Source organism: Gymnoscopelus braueri (assembly GCF_963280865.1).
Source record: "Gymnoscopelus braueri genome assembly, chromosome: 7".
NCBI classification, from domain to species: Eukaryota; Metazoa; Chordata; class Actinopteri; order Myctophiformes; family Myctophidae; genus Gymnoscopelus; species Gymnoscopelus braueri.
Genome location: NC_137608.1, coordinates 57,288,122 through 57,304,308, shown reverse-complemented (window position 1 = coordinate 57,304,308; position 16,187 = coordinate 57,288,122). Strand labels below are relative to the sequence as shown.

Sequence of the window (16,187 nt, the reverse complement as noted above, 5' to 3'; positions counted from 1 at the left end):
ACCCGGCCCTTTGACCATCTCATTCTGGCCCTCGTAGTCCTCAAAGATAAACTAAATGACCTAACAAAAATCTACATAAATCTACATAAATCTACATCTTAAAAGACAGCATTTTATGTTCATGGTTTTGAGGGAAATGAATTTAACTTGACTCCAATGAATTAGTATTATTTAATATTTACCATTAGAGTACATATACCTGCATTCCATATTCCATCCGTATTATTAAATTATTATTTAATCACTTCAATATGAAGTGATGAACTTTAACCTTTAACCTTCTCATCATGTCTCTTCTGAAATATTTTAATTAAGTACAACATTTTACTTTTATAAACATATTTCTGTCTTTCTTTCATTCTAACTATGTTTTTCTTCTAAATTGACCAGTGTGTTCGTCTTGCCGGAAACAGATGATGTAACATCATATCTTTAATCTGATTGGCTGATTTGTCTAAACTATAGAACGAATCCTCCTTCATTCTCTTTCAGACTCCAGAACTTCTCTTGAGGTAAACATCTGTTTATTCTGATGTGTTTATTCTGATGTGTTTATTCTGATGTGTTTATTCTCATCTGTTTATTATTCTCATCTGTTTATTCTCATCTGTTTATTATTCTCCTCTGTTTATTCTCATCTATTCAATTCAGTTCAGTTTTGATCAGTGTTGATGAAGATTACAGCCACCCTCCTCATCCTCTCCTCTGTACTTCATGTCAAAGCGATCCCAGGAAGTAAGTACATTATATTTATGTTATTATATAATATATACATTTATATCTACTGTCATTATATAAAACCAAATATGAACAATGCACAATACAAACAAATGACCTGTGACACACACACACACACACACACACACACACACACACACACACACACACACACACACACACACACACACACACACACACACACACACACACACACACACACACATGCGCGCGAACATGAGTGTAGCCTGAGACGTTCTGGTCATTTCAAAGTCTAGACCAGAGGTCTTCAACATGTGGTCTGGGACCCCTAGAGGGTCAAACACCACGCCCTGTGGTGTAGAGGGAAGAAAAGAGTGATCCAAGTACAGAGGTCAAGGTCAAGTTTACTAAGTAGCCTATTGAGGGTTTAAGTCACACATGGGAAACATACGGCCCGGGGGCCGGACCCGGCCCTTTGACCATCTCATTCTGGTCCTCATAGTCCTCAAAGAAAAACTAAATGACCCCAAAAATCCACATAAATCTACATAAATCTACATAAATGTACATCTTAAAACACAGTATTTTATGTTCATGGTTTTGAGGGAAATGATAACTCGACTCCAATGAATTAGTATTATTTAATATTTACCATTAGAGTACATATACCTGCATTCCATATTCCATCCGTATTATTAAATTATTATTTAATCACTTCAATATGAAGTGATGAACTTTAACCTTTAACCTTCTCATCATGTCTCATCTGAAAGCTTTTAATTAATTACAACATTTTACTTTTATAAACATATTTCTGTCTTTCTTTCATTCTAACTATGTTTTTTCTTCAAAATTCCCCACCATTGTCTTCCCGGAAACAGATGATGTAACATCATATCTTTAATCTGATTGGCTGATTTGTCTAAACTACAGAACGAGTCCTCCTTCATTCTCTTTCAGACTCCAGAACTTCTCTTGAGGTAAACATGTGTTTATTCTCATCTGTTTATTCTGATCTGTTTATTCCGATTGATTGATTGATTGATTGATTGATTGATTGATTGATTGAATACTTTATTAGCAGTATAAAGCACAGGAAATACAGTTCAATACAAGGTCAGCTATGAGGATTTAAAACCTAAGAAAGCCTATGGCTTGTTTCCATTGTGGTCCTTTGTACTCAATTCATAGAGACATTTAATGACAGACAGATATACACTACTATGCAAAACATCATGAAAACAGTTTGAAAATAGAAAAACTAAAATATGTACAGTAAACAGTTTGAGGGGGCGGGGGGGGGGCTAGGCTTTGACTTTTACAGGGGTCAGTTTTGATTAGCAGCCTCCTGTAGGTACTCTTTTAGAGCGGTTTTGAAGGAGAGTAGGGTTTTACACTCCTTCATGGCTTTTGGTAGGACATTCCACTTTGTTGTGGCATAATAGTTCATTAAAATACCTGGACACTTCAGAAGAGAGTCAGTCACCACTAGGGGAAGGAAAATTAATGTTTCGGGAGTTTCAACCACACACACACACACACACACACACACACACACACACACACACACACACACACACACACACACACACACACACACACACACACACACACACACACACACACACACACACACACACACACACACCAGGGTTTCCGCTAGGCATTTTTTGGGCCGGCCACCATGGCCGGCAGGATTATATTTTACCGGCCAAAGAATACATTTACCGGACATATTATAATTAACGTCACATGCGTGTTTGCACTGCTGTCATGCACCCAACTGATTGGGCTCATTACACCTCGTTACGTTTGCTGCGCTTCTTTCCACTTTATCACAGATGCAATCTGTTCCTGTTTTTATAGATAACTAAATGATATGATCTACTATATCATGCAGAGATGTGGCTTGCCAAAAATGAAATGAATAAAGTGGGCATGAGTGAACTGCTGCGTGACGAATAGCCTACCAAAACATCCGCTCGCGGCGGCTCGCCCCAAAACACGGTCGCCCCGGGGAAAATCCGGCGGTATTCGCCTGGTAGGGTATTCCTAAACAAACATATCAGTAAACTATGCCTAAACCTAAACTTATCCCTATCCTAATCTTAACCTCAGTAAAACTATACCTAATCCTAAACCTATTTCTACCCTTATCCTCAGTAAAACAAATACAAGAACCACTGGTCCGCCTGAACAATGGGGGCGAGGGTGTTTTGGGGCGAGTCCTAATAACCCTGCGGGCTGTGGTTTCCCTGCGCAACACCGTCGCACAGTATAAACAAATTAATATATATTTTGGGCTTTACATCGATTCTCATTCAACCTTGATATGCAAAAGTAGGTTTTGTTAACGTGAATTATATGTGTCATGATATATGTGGCCTTGCGCGAGGTTGATTACTTGCCTATAGTTGCTTTCACCAACTTTCACCACTGTATCCATTGCAGACAGACAGTCACTGTGCTTGCATAATATCCACGACCCACACGTGTTCGGGTCCCTTTATCGAGAATTGGGTCCGGTTTGGTTCAGATTCACCTCGGAAAATCCAGGTTCTGTTTATCAACACCCGAGCGAACCACTCTGTCTAGTGTCTCCTCAGCGCTGAAAGACACAGCCGTGTCTCTCAGCTGTGCTGTGTTGGTGTTGTGTCGTATCATAAATAGCAGACATACAAGCTCACAACGCGGCGCGTTGTGACGTGCTGTGAGCTTGTAGCTCTGATATTTTCAACGCGCGACACCATCGTACAACGAATAGGCTATTCTATAACTGCAGCGCAGAGCAGGCTGTCGGAATTAAACCACACAGTCAGATCACGATAAAAACTGTAAATGATTATGATTTTAATGGTTGTAGCCAACTACTTTATCCAAATAATATTAATAATAGGCTTAAATGATAAAATAGCCTAATAACAGCATTTTCCCAACCGGCCATGGTGGCCGGTGGTGTTTATATTTACCGGCCAATTAAACATTTTACCGGTCAATGGCCGGTAAATACCGGCTAACGGAATCCCTCCCACACACACACACACACACACACACACACACACACACACACACACACACACACACACGTGACACTTTGATCACATTACCAGTGTGTTTTTAAAGACATTTGATGGTTTCATCAGTGAGATGTAATGAGGCTTGGATTAGAGGAGTGTCTGTGAGGTCAGTTTACAGAGGTTCCTGGTTTGATCCCTGACTACTCCTGGCTTCATGTTGAAGTGTCCTTGAGCAAGGCACTGAACCCCTAACTGCTTCTGATGAATGTGAGAATGTGGAACACCTTAGTTTAACATTATTAAAAGTACATTAACCCTTAATAGAGTTTTACTGCTGCCTTCTAATCCAGTCCTTTATTGCACAGATCAGAGCAATGGTCTCTGAATTATGACCATATGTAGTGTTAAGCACTGTGTCACACAGTGTAACACTGTGTGACACTGTGTAACACTGTGTGACACTGTGTGACACAGTGTTACACAGTGTTACACAGTGTTACACTGTGTCACACAGTGTGACACTGTGTGACACAGTGTTACACAGTGTAAATGTACACAGAGTTAAATGAGACACATTTCACATCATGTGTAAATGTACACAGAGTTAAATGAGACACATTTCACATCATGTGTAAATGTACACAGAGTTAAATGAGACACATTTCACATCATGTGTAAATGTACACAGACAAATACTGCAACTAATTACATTATTTATTTTATTAATATTTAAAATATTTAATCACTTCAATATGTATTCTCATATCTTTATTCTCATCTGTTTATTCTCATATGTTTATTCTCATCTGTTTATTCTCATCTATTAAATTCAGTTCAGTTTTGATCAGTGATGATGAAGATTACAGCCACCCTCCTCATCCTCTCCTCTGTACTTCATGTCAAAGCGATCCCAGGAAGTAAGTACATTATATATATGTTATTATATAATATATACATTTATATCTACTGTTATCATATAAAACCAAGTATGAACAATGCACAATACAAACAAATGATACCCCCCCCCCACACACACACACACACACACACACACACACACACACACACACACACACACACACACACACACACACACACACACACACACACACACACACACACACCTCATGTGACATTTTGATCGCATGAACAGTGCGTTTTTAAAGAAATGTGATGGTTTCAGCATATACAGTATATATATATATATATATATATATATATATATATATATATATATATATACAATATTGAATCTTGAATGTTGGTCCAAATAAATAAACATTAAAACAGATGTTAGGAACTGTTGTTGTGACATCATGAATTAAATAATTCTGTATGAATTACTTTCATAACAAAATATAAACAAATACATACATGAATAAATATATACATTTGAATATGTTTCAGTGTGAATAAAACGTTTGACAGGAAGCTACTTTTAATATCCAGCCTTTCACTTCATATAAGAACCAAACATGATTGTTTAACATGATGATTATGTGTTATTGTCACTGTGAAGAAGTTTGTTGTTGAATTTAATGTCATCTTTGTTTTATTTACAGTGTTCCATGAGCTGATTGGAGTCATGGGCTGTTCAGACACAGTTAAAGACTCTCATAAAGAGGACATGCATGCGCTGGATGGTGAAGTGTTGGTGTACGCAGACTTCAACAAAGGGAAGGCGGTGGAGCCTCAGCCTCCGTTTGTAGATCATATCACCTGGCCAGACTATTATGAAGGAGCTATGAATGATCAGGAGCAATGCAAAGACCAACTGGACACCATCCGCACTGCCATGAAGAAACCACCAGTGAAAGGTACATGAATACTATGAACACAATAGTTACTAACTAAAACGGTTGAATATATTTAACATGAATGACACTGTTTAAACATGTATATTAAGCTTTATGGTTTTTATGGTGAAATATTTTCTAAATATGTCTAAAGCTCCCATGTGACTTCCTGCTGTAAATGTAGCTTTGGGGAGGAGGGGGGTTGAGTGGCCCCGCCCACTCATTAACTATTATATTGTTATTTCATTAGCTTCCAGTACAATGTTGAGGTATTTGTACTTTACTTGAGTATTTCCAGTTTTCAATACTTTTACTTCTACTCCACTACATCTCATCCAAATATTATACTTTTACTCCACTACATTTATTTGAAAACTTTAGTTACTAGTTACTTTGTAGATTTTGATTTTGATTATAAAACATACATTAACCACTTCAGCCCTATATACATTTCGGCCATTTGAAAATAGCAGATCTACAAGCTCACAATGTGTCGTGATGTGACACATTGTGAGCTTGTAGATCTGCTATTTTCAAAAAAAATCATACATTTGAAAACTTCAAATGGGACATTTCTGCACAATGAGTACTTTTACTTTTGGTACTTTAAGGACATTTTCATACTTTTGTACTTTCACTCTTCCGGACTTTTACTTCTAACAGATTATTTCTATATTGCAGTATTGATACACACACACACACACACACACACACACACACACACACACACACACACACACACACACACACACACACACACACACACACACACACACACACACACTTTAATTTGTTTATTTGGATGTTCAATTAAAAGACATGAATCATGTCAAATCCAGTTCAAACAGTTACCATCAAAATAAAACATATCAAAATGTATTCATATTGTGAGGCATTTCACTCTCTAAATAACAACCTTTCTGTGAGTTTTATCTCTGTTATCCTGGAATACATGATGGGGTCTGACTGACAGACAGACAGACAGACAGACAGACAGACAGACAGACAGACAGACAGACAGACAGACAGACAGACAGACAGGCAGACAGAACCTATTTTAGACTTTATGTAGTGACATGTTTGGCCGATAGGGGGCAGTTAGCTTTGTGTTGATATTATACACATGATAATAAAAATGAACATTAATGTCATTTTTAATTGTCTATTTCCAGATGGATATGTGTTCTATTGGGCTTCCCGCTGTGTGTTTAACTCCAGTGAGCTGAAGGACATACAGTACATAGAGTCAATGAATTTCGATGGTGATGAGATCCTCAGGTGGGACAGTAGAGTAGATCAGTTTGTTGGATACACTGAGTTTGGTGTGAAGAACGCAGAGCGTCTCAATAAAGATCCTGGATACCTGGCTGCGATCAGAGCACAACGAGAGTTATCCTGCAAACCCAACATTGAGATCGACTACTCCTCTGTTCTGAACAAGAGAGGTGAGCTGATCTCAGAGCAGCACTCAACACTCATCACCTCATAAACTATAACATGACATCATAATAAATCATTCTATTCAGAGATGATTAATGGTGTTAATATTGATCTGATAATGATTATAAAACATTACTTAACACATTCAATCCAGGGACGCATCTCTGTCATTTTACATTTCTCTGGCTATTCAAAAATAGCAGATCTACAAGCTCATAGCTTACAAGCTCATAGCTCATAGCGCGGCACTGAGTGCCGCGCTATGAGCTTGTAGATCTGCTATTTTTGAATAGCCAAAGAAATGTAAAAATGACACAGATGCGTTCCCGGTCTTAATGGGTTAAACACTTAAGCCTGATTCATACTGTATCCTAACACACTGTCACACAGTGGAAATATCAGATCTACAAGCTCACAACATGTGGTGTCACTATCGTACACCCAGTATAAATGAAACATATAGATCTATTTCTGAGTGTTTTCACCCTCATATAATGACCTTCCTAAAATAGAGACACCAGGATGACTGTTTTTAAATGAACTTTAAAAAGAACCATGCAGGATAAAACACACCTCTATCTCTATACACTTCATTTACCCTGGTTTTATATTTAATTATTGTCTTTACTAGTTTGTTTTCTATGTTTTTAATCACTTTAGTCATATTTTACAGGATTATGTGTTTTGTTTTGTTTTATTCTACTCTTGTTCATTTGAACTATTTTCATTCAATGATATTGCTTGGTTTATTGTTGTTCACTATTGTATTGGTATTTTATTATTGGTATTGTATTGTATCCTATGTTGTAGAAAACTGTAGACTATTGTACAATCTACAGTATTCTATGAAACGTTGTTCTCTGGTGCCATCTGGTGGCCAAACACTGACATTAACAGTTACAATTTACAATGTAGACATTTATCAGACGCTCTTAATCCAGAGTGATTTACAGTAAACAAGGTAAACATGAGGTAATACATCAAATGCATATAAATAGTAATCTAGAATCATAGGTAAACCAAGAACCTATCATCAGTCTAAACAGTATAATATCAAACAAATAAATAATCTGTAAATTGAAACCAACAAACTATAGGAAGCCAGGTCTACAATGAACCTGTTATCTGTCTACATGCTATGGGAGGGTTTGTAGGGTTGGATCAGGCTTGAAGATATGGGGGTGTCATACCTTTGGTTGCTTTGTAGGCAAAAAGTGAACATTTTGGCTGGTTGAAGATCAAACGTGTTGCAGCTTTCTGGATCTCATTTATACAATTATTAATGATAATGACATTTTCCTATGACTGGTATAATAATAATAATAATAATAATAATAATAATAATAATAATAATAATAATAATAATAATAATAATAATCTTCTTTATCCAGTGGAGCCCAAAGTGAGTCTGAAGTCAGTGACTCCCCCTCGTCGTGGTGAACACACTCACATGCTGAGGTGCAGCAGCTACGACTTCTATCCTAAAGTGATCCTGGTGACCTGGTGGAGAGGTCAAGAACCTTTGACCTCTGGTCTCTCCTCTACCGATGAGCTGTCTGATGGAGACTGGTACTACCAGTACCACTCCTACCTGGAGTACACACCCAGGTACACACCTAACAGACACCTATACATAGAAATACACACCTCTACTGGTACTACCAGTACCACTCCTACCTGGAGTACACACCCAGGTACACACCTAACAGACACCTACACGTAGACATACACACCTAATAGACACATATACATATATTATTTTAAAATAAACAAAGTGTTACTCACTTGCTGAAAATGGCCCATTAATTGGTAGGCTAATAAGTCCCCCCCACACACAAACACACACACACACGCACGCACGCACGCACGCACGCACGCACGCACGCACGCACGCACGCACGCACGCACGCACGCACGCACACACACACACACACACACACACACACACACACACACACACACACACACACACACACACACACACACACACACACACACACACACACACACACACACACACACACACACACACACACACACACACGCATGACGAACGCACAAGGAGACCCGCTATAACGTGTGTATCTCGTTACTAAGTTTCTTCTGCCTCTTGCCTTCCTATTTTTCCTGCAATGGGGAGGAAATAGTGGAATACACAATAAACACTAGAGCGGAGGAGAGCCCAGCGGGGCATTCACACTTCTACACAAAATTAGTCACACAACTTTCCTTTTTCCAAAAAACAAAATATTAACAAAAATCAACAGATCAATGTGTTGAATCGGCGCGTTCAGTGTGAATCAGTGTGTGTGTGTGTGTGTGTGTGTGTGTGTGTGTGTGTGTGTGTGTGTGTGTGTGTGTGTGTGTGTGTGTGTGTGTGTGTGTGTGTGTGTGTGTGTGTGTGTGTGTGTGTGCGTGCGTGCGTGCGTGCGTGCGTGTGTGCGTGTGTGTTACAGATCAGGAGAGAAGATCACATGCATGGTGGAACATCCCAGCCTGACCGCACCTATCAAGATGGACTGGGGTCAGTTACTGTAATCTACTGTACTCTACTGTAATCTACTGTAATCTACTGTACTCTACTGTAATCTACTGTACTCTACTGTAATCTACTGTACTCTACTGTAATGGGTTACACTACACTTTGTTTTTAGGGTTCAATTATTTGTTTTGTAGAAAAGGACATTTTTAATTGGAAAAGATCCAATTAAAAACAAGACACAATAATAATACAGACACCAGAAATAAAAATCTATACAAATACATGAAAACATCCTAAAAAAGTAACCATTCTAATAAGAAGGTCATGACAGGAGCCTCACCTACTTAGAGCTCAAGTGTCTTGTCTAGATGAGGTCCATCATCTTAGTTTACTAATGGCTGAAGGTACAAAGACATTATGACCATGGCTCGTCATAAGTCGTCCTTGGCTGTGAATGAGTTAATATGATATAATATTTGTGTTGACAGATTTCTCCATGTCAGAGTCAGTGAAGAACAAGGTGGCCATGGGAGCATCAGGTCTGGTTCTGGGTCTGGTCTTGTTCCTGTCTGGATTCATCTACTTCCAGTGGAAGAAACGAGGTGATTAACATGTTTAATTAACATGTTTATTACATGCTTAATTAACATGTTTATTATTATAATACCAGTGGAAGAAACCAGGTGATTAGTATGTTCAATTATCATGTTTAATTAACATGTGTAATCAACATGTTTAATTAATTATTATACTACCAGTGGAAGAAATGAGGTCAGATCAATAGAGGATCACATGACATGTGGAACCCTCACAGAAATGCAAACAAACAAACATGTAAAGCCACAACCTAAACTGGTTTGTATTGGTTTAGAACCTTAACTGGTTTAGACCAGTTTAGATGACCTAGTTAGAGGTCAAAGTGTGTTCTATGTTGTCACATTTAGCTTTAATACATCAGTGTTACATTTAGTCCTAAATAAGAGTCAAATGTTCTCATTAGTTCTGATGCAACATGTGACCCTGATGACTGAACCCTAATGTTGTTGTGTTGTTGTGTTGTTGTGTTGTTGTGTGTACATTTTATGTAGAAATACACACAATACAGTACATAGGATGTATTTGTGTTTCTTTTTTTTTATTTTTTATTTTTTCATTAATTTTTTTTTTTTTTGCGTTCGCTTCCCGCGTTCGTGCGTCTTACTTGTTTAACTGTCTCTCTTCTTCTTCTATCAGGTCGTATTCTGGTGCCGACAACCAATGACGATCTTTAGACTCCTCCCACACACCCAGGTTCACTTCCTCTTTTTTAATTCACTATTATTTAAAATGTATAAAAGTGTATAAAACTAGAACACATACACACAACAACATGCTGGTGTAAGAAGTGAAACAACTAGACTAGGGTACTAATACAAACTACTGAATTAATTAACTTATTCAACTACTTTGAACATTGATTTTCAGAGATAATAGCTAATTTTATTTATCATCATAATGAATCTATAGGTAATGAATGAATCTAAGAGCTATAGATATAGCGAGTTAGCATAAAAGATGAACATACCAAACTATTATTATACCAAAAGAAACAAAACGATTATACCAATTTGAACCAATTTTAAACTGGGGGAATCATTTTGGAGGCGCACGGCACCGGTGGTTCGGGCCGCCTGATGACGTAAAGTAATTTCCGCTGCGACCAGATCAGAAACCCGAACATGGTATTGATCCCAGCCTAGAGTCTGCAGGAGTTTAGATCCCATAGCCTGAGAGGACGCCGGTCAGGTGATCAAGTCAGGAAGTGATCTGCATGCCTGTGATTCAGTTCAGTGAAGAGACGACACAATGCAGCCAAACTCTGAACCAATCATTTGAACTAGACATTTAACTGAACTGAACCCAGTGATTCAGTTCATTGAATATAAGGGAAGGTTGTTCTAAAGTGTTAACATGTTCACACAGTTAATACATTCTGATTCTTATTGGTTTATTGTCTTTTCACAGAACACCTTGGTGTGTTTTCAGAGAAGCAGAGAGTCATCGCTGCCCCCTGGTGGAGAGAGGAGGACATACACGTGTGTCCAATCATCTTTTAAATACTAATAGTCATAACAGCAGCACAATGATGACATCATCAAGCTTTTAAATAGTCATAACAGCAGCACAATGATGACATCATCAAGCTTTTAAATAGTCATAACAGCAGCACAATGATGACATCATCAAGCTTTTAAACATAGATATTAGAAACCTAGATACCTCATTGGCCTCTGCAGTTCATTGGGGCGACTTGTATCGCAATACACGGCGGCACTTCCGTCTTCCGCAGGGAACCTGTCACTCAAAGTGACTACTGGCCAATCACAGCGCTCACAGTGCGTTGACTAATGGCCAATCACAGTGCGTCTTTTCCGGGACTTGTCAGTGCAATGGTTCTCAACCAGTGGTCCGGGAACCACCAGTGGTCCTTGGGGGGGTTCCAGTTGGTACCCAGCTAAATGATGGAGAGTTGATAACCAAATGGACCCTTATAGATCTTTAAATCTTGAGTATAACATTTCACACTGTCAAGAGTCAAATTGTTAAACATCTGCATTACTTACTAAACAAGTACACAATTAGAGAACGTAAAGAATTGTTATTTTGACAACATCTTATCGAACGATAACATATTCTAAGTTTTGGGTGTGAGAGGCTAAAGCTTATCAAACAGTGTTCCGTGACTCAAATGCTGAATAAATAATGGACCTTCATATGAAAAAGGACCATGTCTCTTATTTGTATTTCACAAATAGAGTGTGGAGTTTGCCAAGTTCCAACTAACTAGATGCTGCGCACAGCTGCTGCCTCTTAAAGGGTTAAAAGCTGGGTTACAAAATAACCCGCTCCCACCTGCCTCTGATTGGCCTACCGAATTTCCGCGTCTGTGACGCACACGGCAGCCCTGCGGAAGCAGGAAGCGCGCCCGAGATACAAACGCTTCAGAGCCGAATGAGGCGTCTACCTTTATATGTCTATGCTTTTAAATAGTCAAAAAAAAAACAGCACAATGATGACATCATCAAGCTTTTAAATAGTCATAACAGCAGCACAATGATGACATCATCAAGGTTTTTAACAGATGTGTCTTTTAAACAAAATGCTAAGGATAATTAGTGTGGGGAGATTCATCAAATAACTGTTATAGTTTCTGTGGTCAGAAAACACAAACATAACATGTCAGAGACAACACTTGTACTGAGTTCTACACAAAGTGTTATGGTGACTTGTCCTACCTTTATTTTCAAGTCGCCAGCCAGCGTGGAGACGGTTAAGTTGAGACGCACGTTACAATTCAAGGGTCCAGTTGTTTGTAATAACAGCGTTGTTTTAACAAAACAAACTTAAAAACGATCAAACCATCAGCTCCGCTGTGTGGTGTAAATAAATCAGTATAAATGTAAGTTTAGTCCAGTATAAAGTAACAAAGAAAACTTAACAAAAAAAAAAATCTTCTTTCTAAATCGTCTTATATTCGTGGTCAAAAAAGTGTTTGCTGCCGTCCTCACTCAGGCTCCAAACATTCCCCCCTGTCCAACTGTCCCCCGACAGTCTGTCTGTCATTCCTTAATCAAGAGGTTCCTGCACCCTGTGGGTTCTATTGCATAGCTCAAGCAGCGGGGGGGCAGCAACGGGTGTCCAAACAGTAAATAAAATATAGATAACTAAATTGGCTCTAACATACCGGCCCCTAATTGTTAGCCGTCTAGGAGAACAATTACTTAAAAACTAAAAATGAGCCAATAAATCAAAACAAATTAAATCTCTTGAAGTAGGTGCTAGATTCTGATCTCTTCAGATTTGAGATGCACCTATCTTCAGTCTTAGGTTATTCAACGTTCAGCTTCTAAGAGAAGACACAGCTTATTTACTGGTCTCTCTAAAGTACTAGTTTTAGTCCTGATCCTCACGCTTCGCACAAGGCCTTTTGATCCGGGTAAGGTTTCAATAATCCGGCCAAGCAGCCAGGAGTTCCTGGGAGCGGTATCATCCATGATCAAGACTAAATGGTTTTTGGCGACTTTCCTTTTTGGTTTCAACCATTTACTTCTCTCTTGCATAATAATAAGCAATGAGGAGCCGGTCATTATTGAGAAAATAAACCCAGACAGAATGATTAGACCCTGACACGATAGCAGAGGGTCTTTATCATCCTGAAGGGCTTTATTTCTCATTAATGACCTGCTCCCCATTGATTATCCTGCTTATTACATGGCTACTTAATAAAGACATTCATAAATATACCATAAAAGTAACAAAACAAAGGATAAAAGTTTTCCATTAATTTATGCCAGTTCATGCAGAGCAACACGGTCGCCTCGGAAAACAACTGGAAGTGTTGATGAAATAGAATCAATATTCAGTTACTGTATTGATTATTTATGAGTCTTTGATTAGAAACAACAGTCTGTTATTGAGTTCAGAGGTCATTCATCTTAATAAGAGCGCTGAATTCTGTGATTGACCAATCAGAATCAAGCATTCAACCAAGCCGTGTAATAAACTATATTAAAACATTAAATAAATGATCACACACACAATCAGAGTTCTTCATAACATTAATATTAATATCTGAATGGAAGTCAGTCAGCCATGTTTGTGAAAAAGGTTTTATTGTTTTATAATTGACTATAAGTCATTTATTTTGTAATCATTTATAATGTGTGATAATTAATGTGTTACGATAATTATAACATCACTGTTTCCCTGTGATGGGTGGACCTAGACCTTCTAGGGTGGTCTGAGGTGATGGGTGGACCTGGACCCTCTAGGGTGGTCTGAGGTGATGGGTGGACCTAAACCCTCTAGGGTGGTCTGAGGTGATGGGTGGACCTAGACCTTCTAGGGTGGTCTGAGGTGATGGGTTGTACGAGTTGTACAAACTCTTGTTTTATTATTGTATTGTTTTATTGGATCTTGTTTAGTCGATACACTTATTTGTTTTAGCTCGTGCTCATTTGATTTAGCTATTTTGTCTCATCTGTTTAATAAAGTAGGTAGCTGATATATTGCACTTTTACCTTAGCGCTAGGTATATTCTTAGTTGCTTGTTTTTGCAGGAAATGCGCTTAAGACTTCTAGTGATTAGTAGTTTTGTTCCCTGCCTATGTTGAATGCACTTATTGTAAGTCGCTTTGGATAAAAGCGTCTGCTAAATGACTGTAATGTAAAGTCTGCTAAAGGAAATGGGTGGACCTAGACCTTCTAGGGTGGTCTGAGGTGATGGGTGGACCTAGACCTTCTAGGGTGGTCTGAGGTGATGGGTGGAACAATTAGACAATGGTGGTCCGCCACAGTCTATGAAATTAATGGGAAACACTGATGACATGCAATCATATTAAGTAAGGATTTATATGTAATCATTATGTAATAATTTACTTGTAATCATGAGCAGGGGAGCAGATCTCATTACAACTTCATAATATCAATAATATCACCAACATAGAGCTAACGCTAGGATTTAAACTAACTAATAATGTTCACAATGATTACAGTTTGTCTGACATTTGATATAAAAAACAAATCCATGTTCAATGCATGAAACAAACTATAATGTTATGATGTAAATAATCCATTATTGACATCACATGATTTAACAACAAACACATGAACATGCCTCCATGTTTAACTGATTTAACAACAAACACATGAACATGCCTCCATGTTTAACTGATTTAACAACAAACACATGAACATGCCTCCATGTTTAACTGATTTAACAACAAACACATGAACATGCCTCCATGTTTAACTGATTTAACAACAAACACATGAACATGCCTCCATGTTTAACTGATTTAACAACAAACACATGAACATGCCTCCATGTTTAACTGATTTAACAACAAACACATGAACATGCCTCCATGTTTAACTGATTTAACAACAAACACATGAACATGCCTCCATGTTTAACTGATTTAACAACAAACACATGAACATGCCTCCATGTTTAACTGATTTAACTACAAACACATGAACATGACTCCATGTTTAACTGATTTAACTACAAACACATGAACATGCCTCCATGTTTAACTGATTTAACTACAAACACATGAACATGCCTCCATGTTTAACTGATTTAACAACAAACACATGAACATGCCTCCATGTTTAACTGATTTAACAACAAACACATGAACATGCCTCCATGTTTAACTGATTTAACTACAAACACATGAACATGACTCCATGTTTAACTGATTTAACTACAAACACATGAACATGCCTCCATGTTTAACTGATTTAACTACAAACACATGAACATGCCTCCATGTTTAACTGATTTAACTACAAACACATGAACATGCCTCCATGTTTAACTGATTTAACAACAAACACATGAACATGCCTCCATGTTTAACTGCAGGTCTTACAAACATTCATTCTTTCACATTAATTCACATCATTTGAGATTTGATTTGATTTTGGTAAAAGATATACGATCAAAATCACAAAACAACTTAAAACCCAAGATAACACATTAAAGTGTAATGAAACACTTGTTTACAATGTGTTCCTGCAGCATAACTAAACATAAATAAATAAATACAAATAAGATTCATAATGTTCTTTCTCCCTGGGATCTGCACCCCTGACCATGAATGTTTTGAAGTTTAGCCGTTAGATTGTGGTTTAATTTGCTTGGTTTGAATATCAATAAAAGAAGCAGAAACATTGTGTCACATTGTGTCACTTTGACCTCCACAA

General features: G+C 37.9%; 1 protein-coding gene across 3 annotated transcripts in view; it reads left to right on the top strand.

Annotated features, from left to right (window-relative positions):
- The window catches only part of LOC308087883 (H-2 class II histocompatibility antigen, E-S beta chain-like), a 66,229-nt gene extending 51,034 nt beyond the window's left edge, over window positions 1-15,195 (top strand). The window contains exons 3-12 of one of the 3 annotated variants that reach the window (XM_080432103.1): window positions 652-735; window positions 1,581-1,679; window positions 4,550-4,633; window positions 5,279-5,533; window positions 6,685-6,957; window positions 8,344-8,560; window positions 9,409-9,476; window positions 9,923-10,036; window positions 10,668-10,724; window positions 11,439-15,195. In XM_080432103.1, coding sequence (XP_080288229.1) covers window positions 4,567-4,633; window positions 5,279-5,533; window positions 6,685-6,957; window positions 8,344-8,560; window positions 9,409-9,476; window positions 9,923-10,036; window positions 10,668-10,705 — 1,032 coding nt within the window. In that variant the 5' untranslated portion in view covers window positions 652-735; window positions 1,581-1,679; window positions 4,550-4,566 and the 3' untranslated portion in view covers window positions 10,706-10,724; window positions 11,439-15,195. Of the gene's footprint in view, window positions 1-651; window positions 736-1,559; window positions 1,680-4,549; window positions 4,634-5,278; window positions 5,534-6,684; window positions 6,958-8,343; window positions 8,561-9,408; window positions 9,477-9,922; window positions 10,037-10,667; window positions 10,725-11,438 lie in introns of those variants that run through there. The other 2 variants (XM_080432104.1, XM_080432105.1) reach the window with 2 other exon arrangements.
- The last annotated feature ends 992 nt before the right edge of the window (window positions 15,196-16,187 follow it).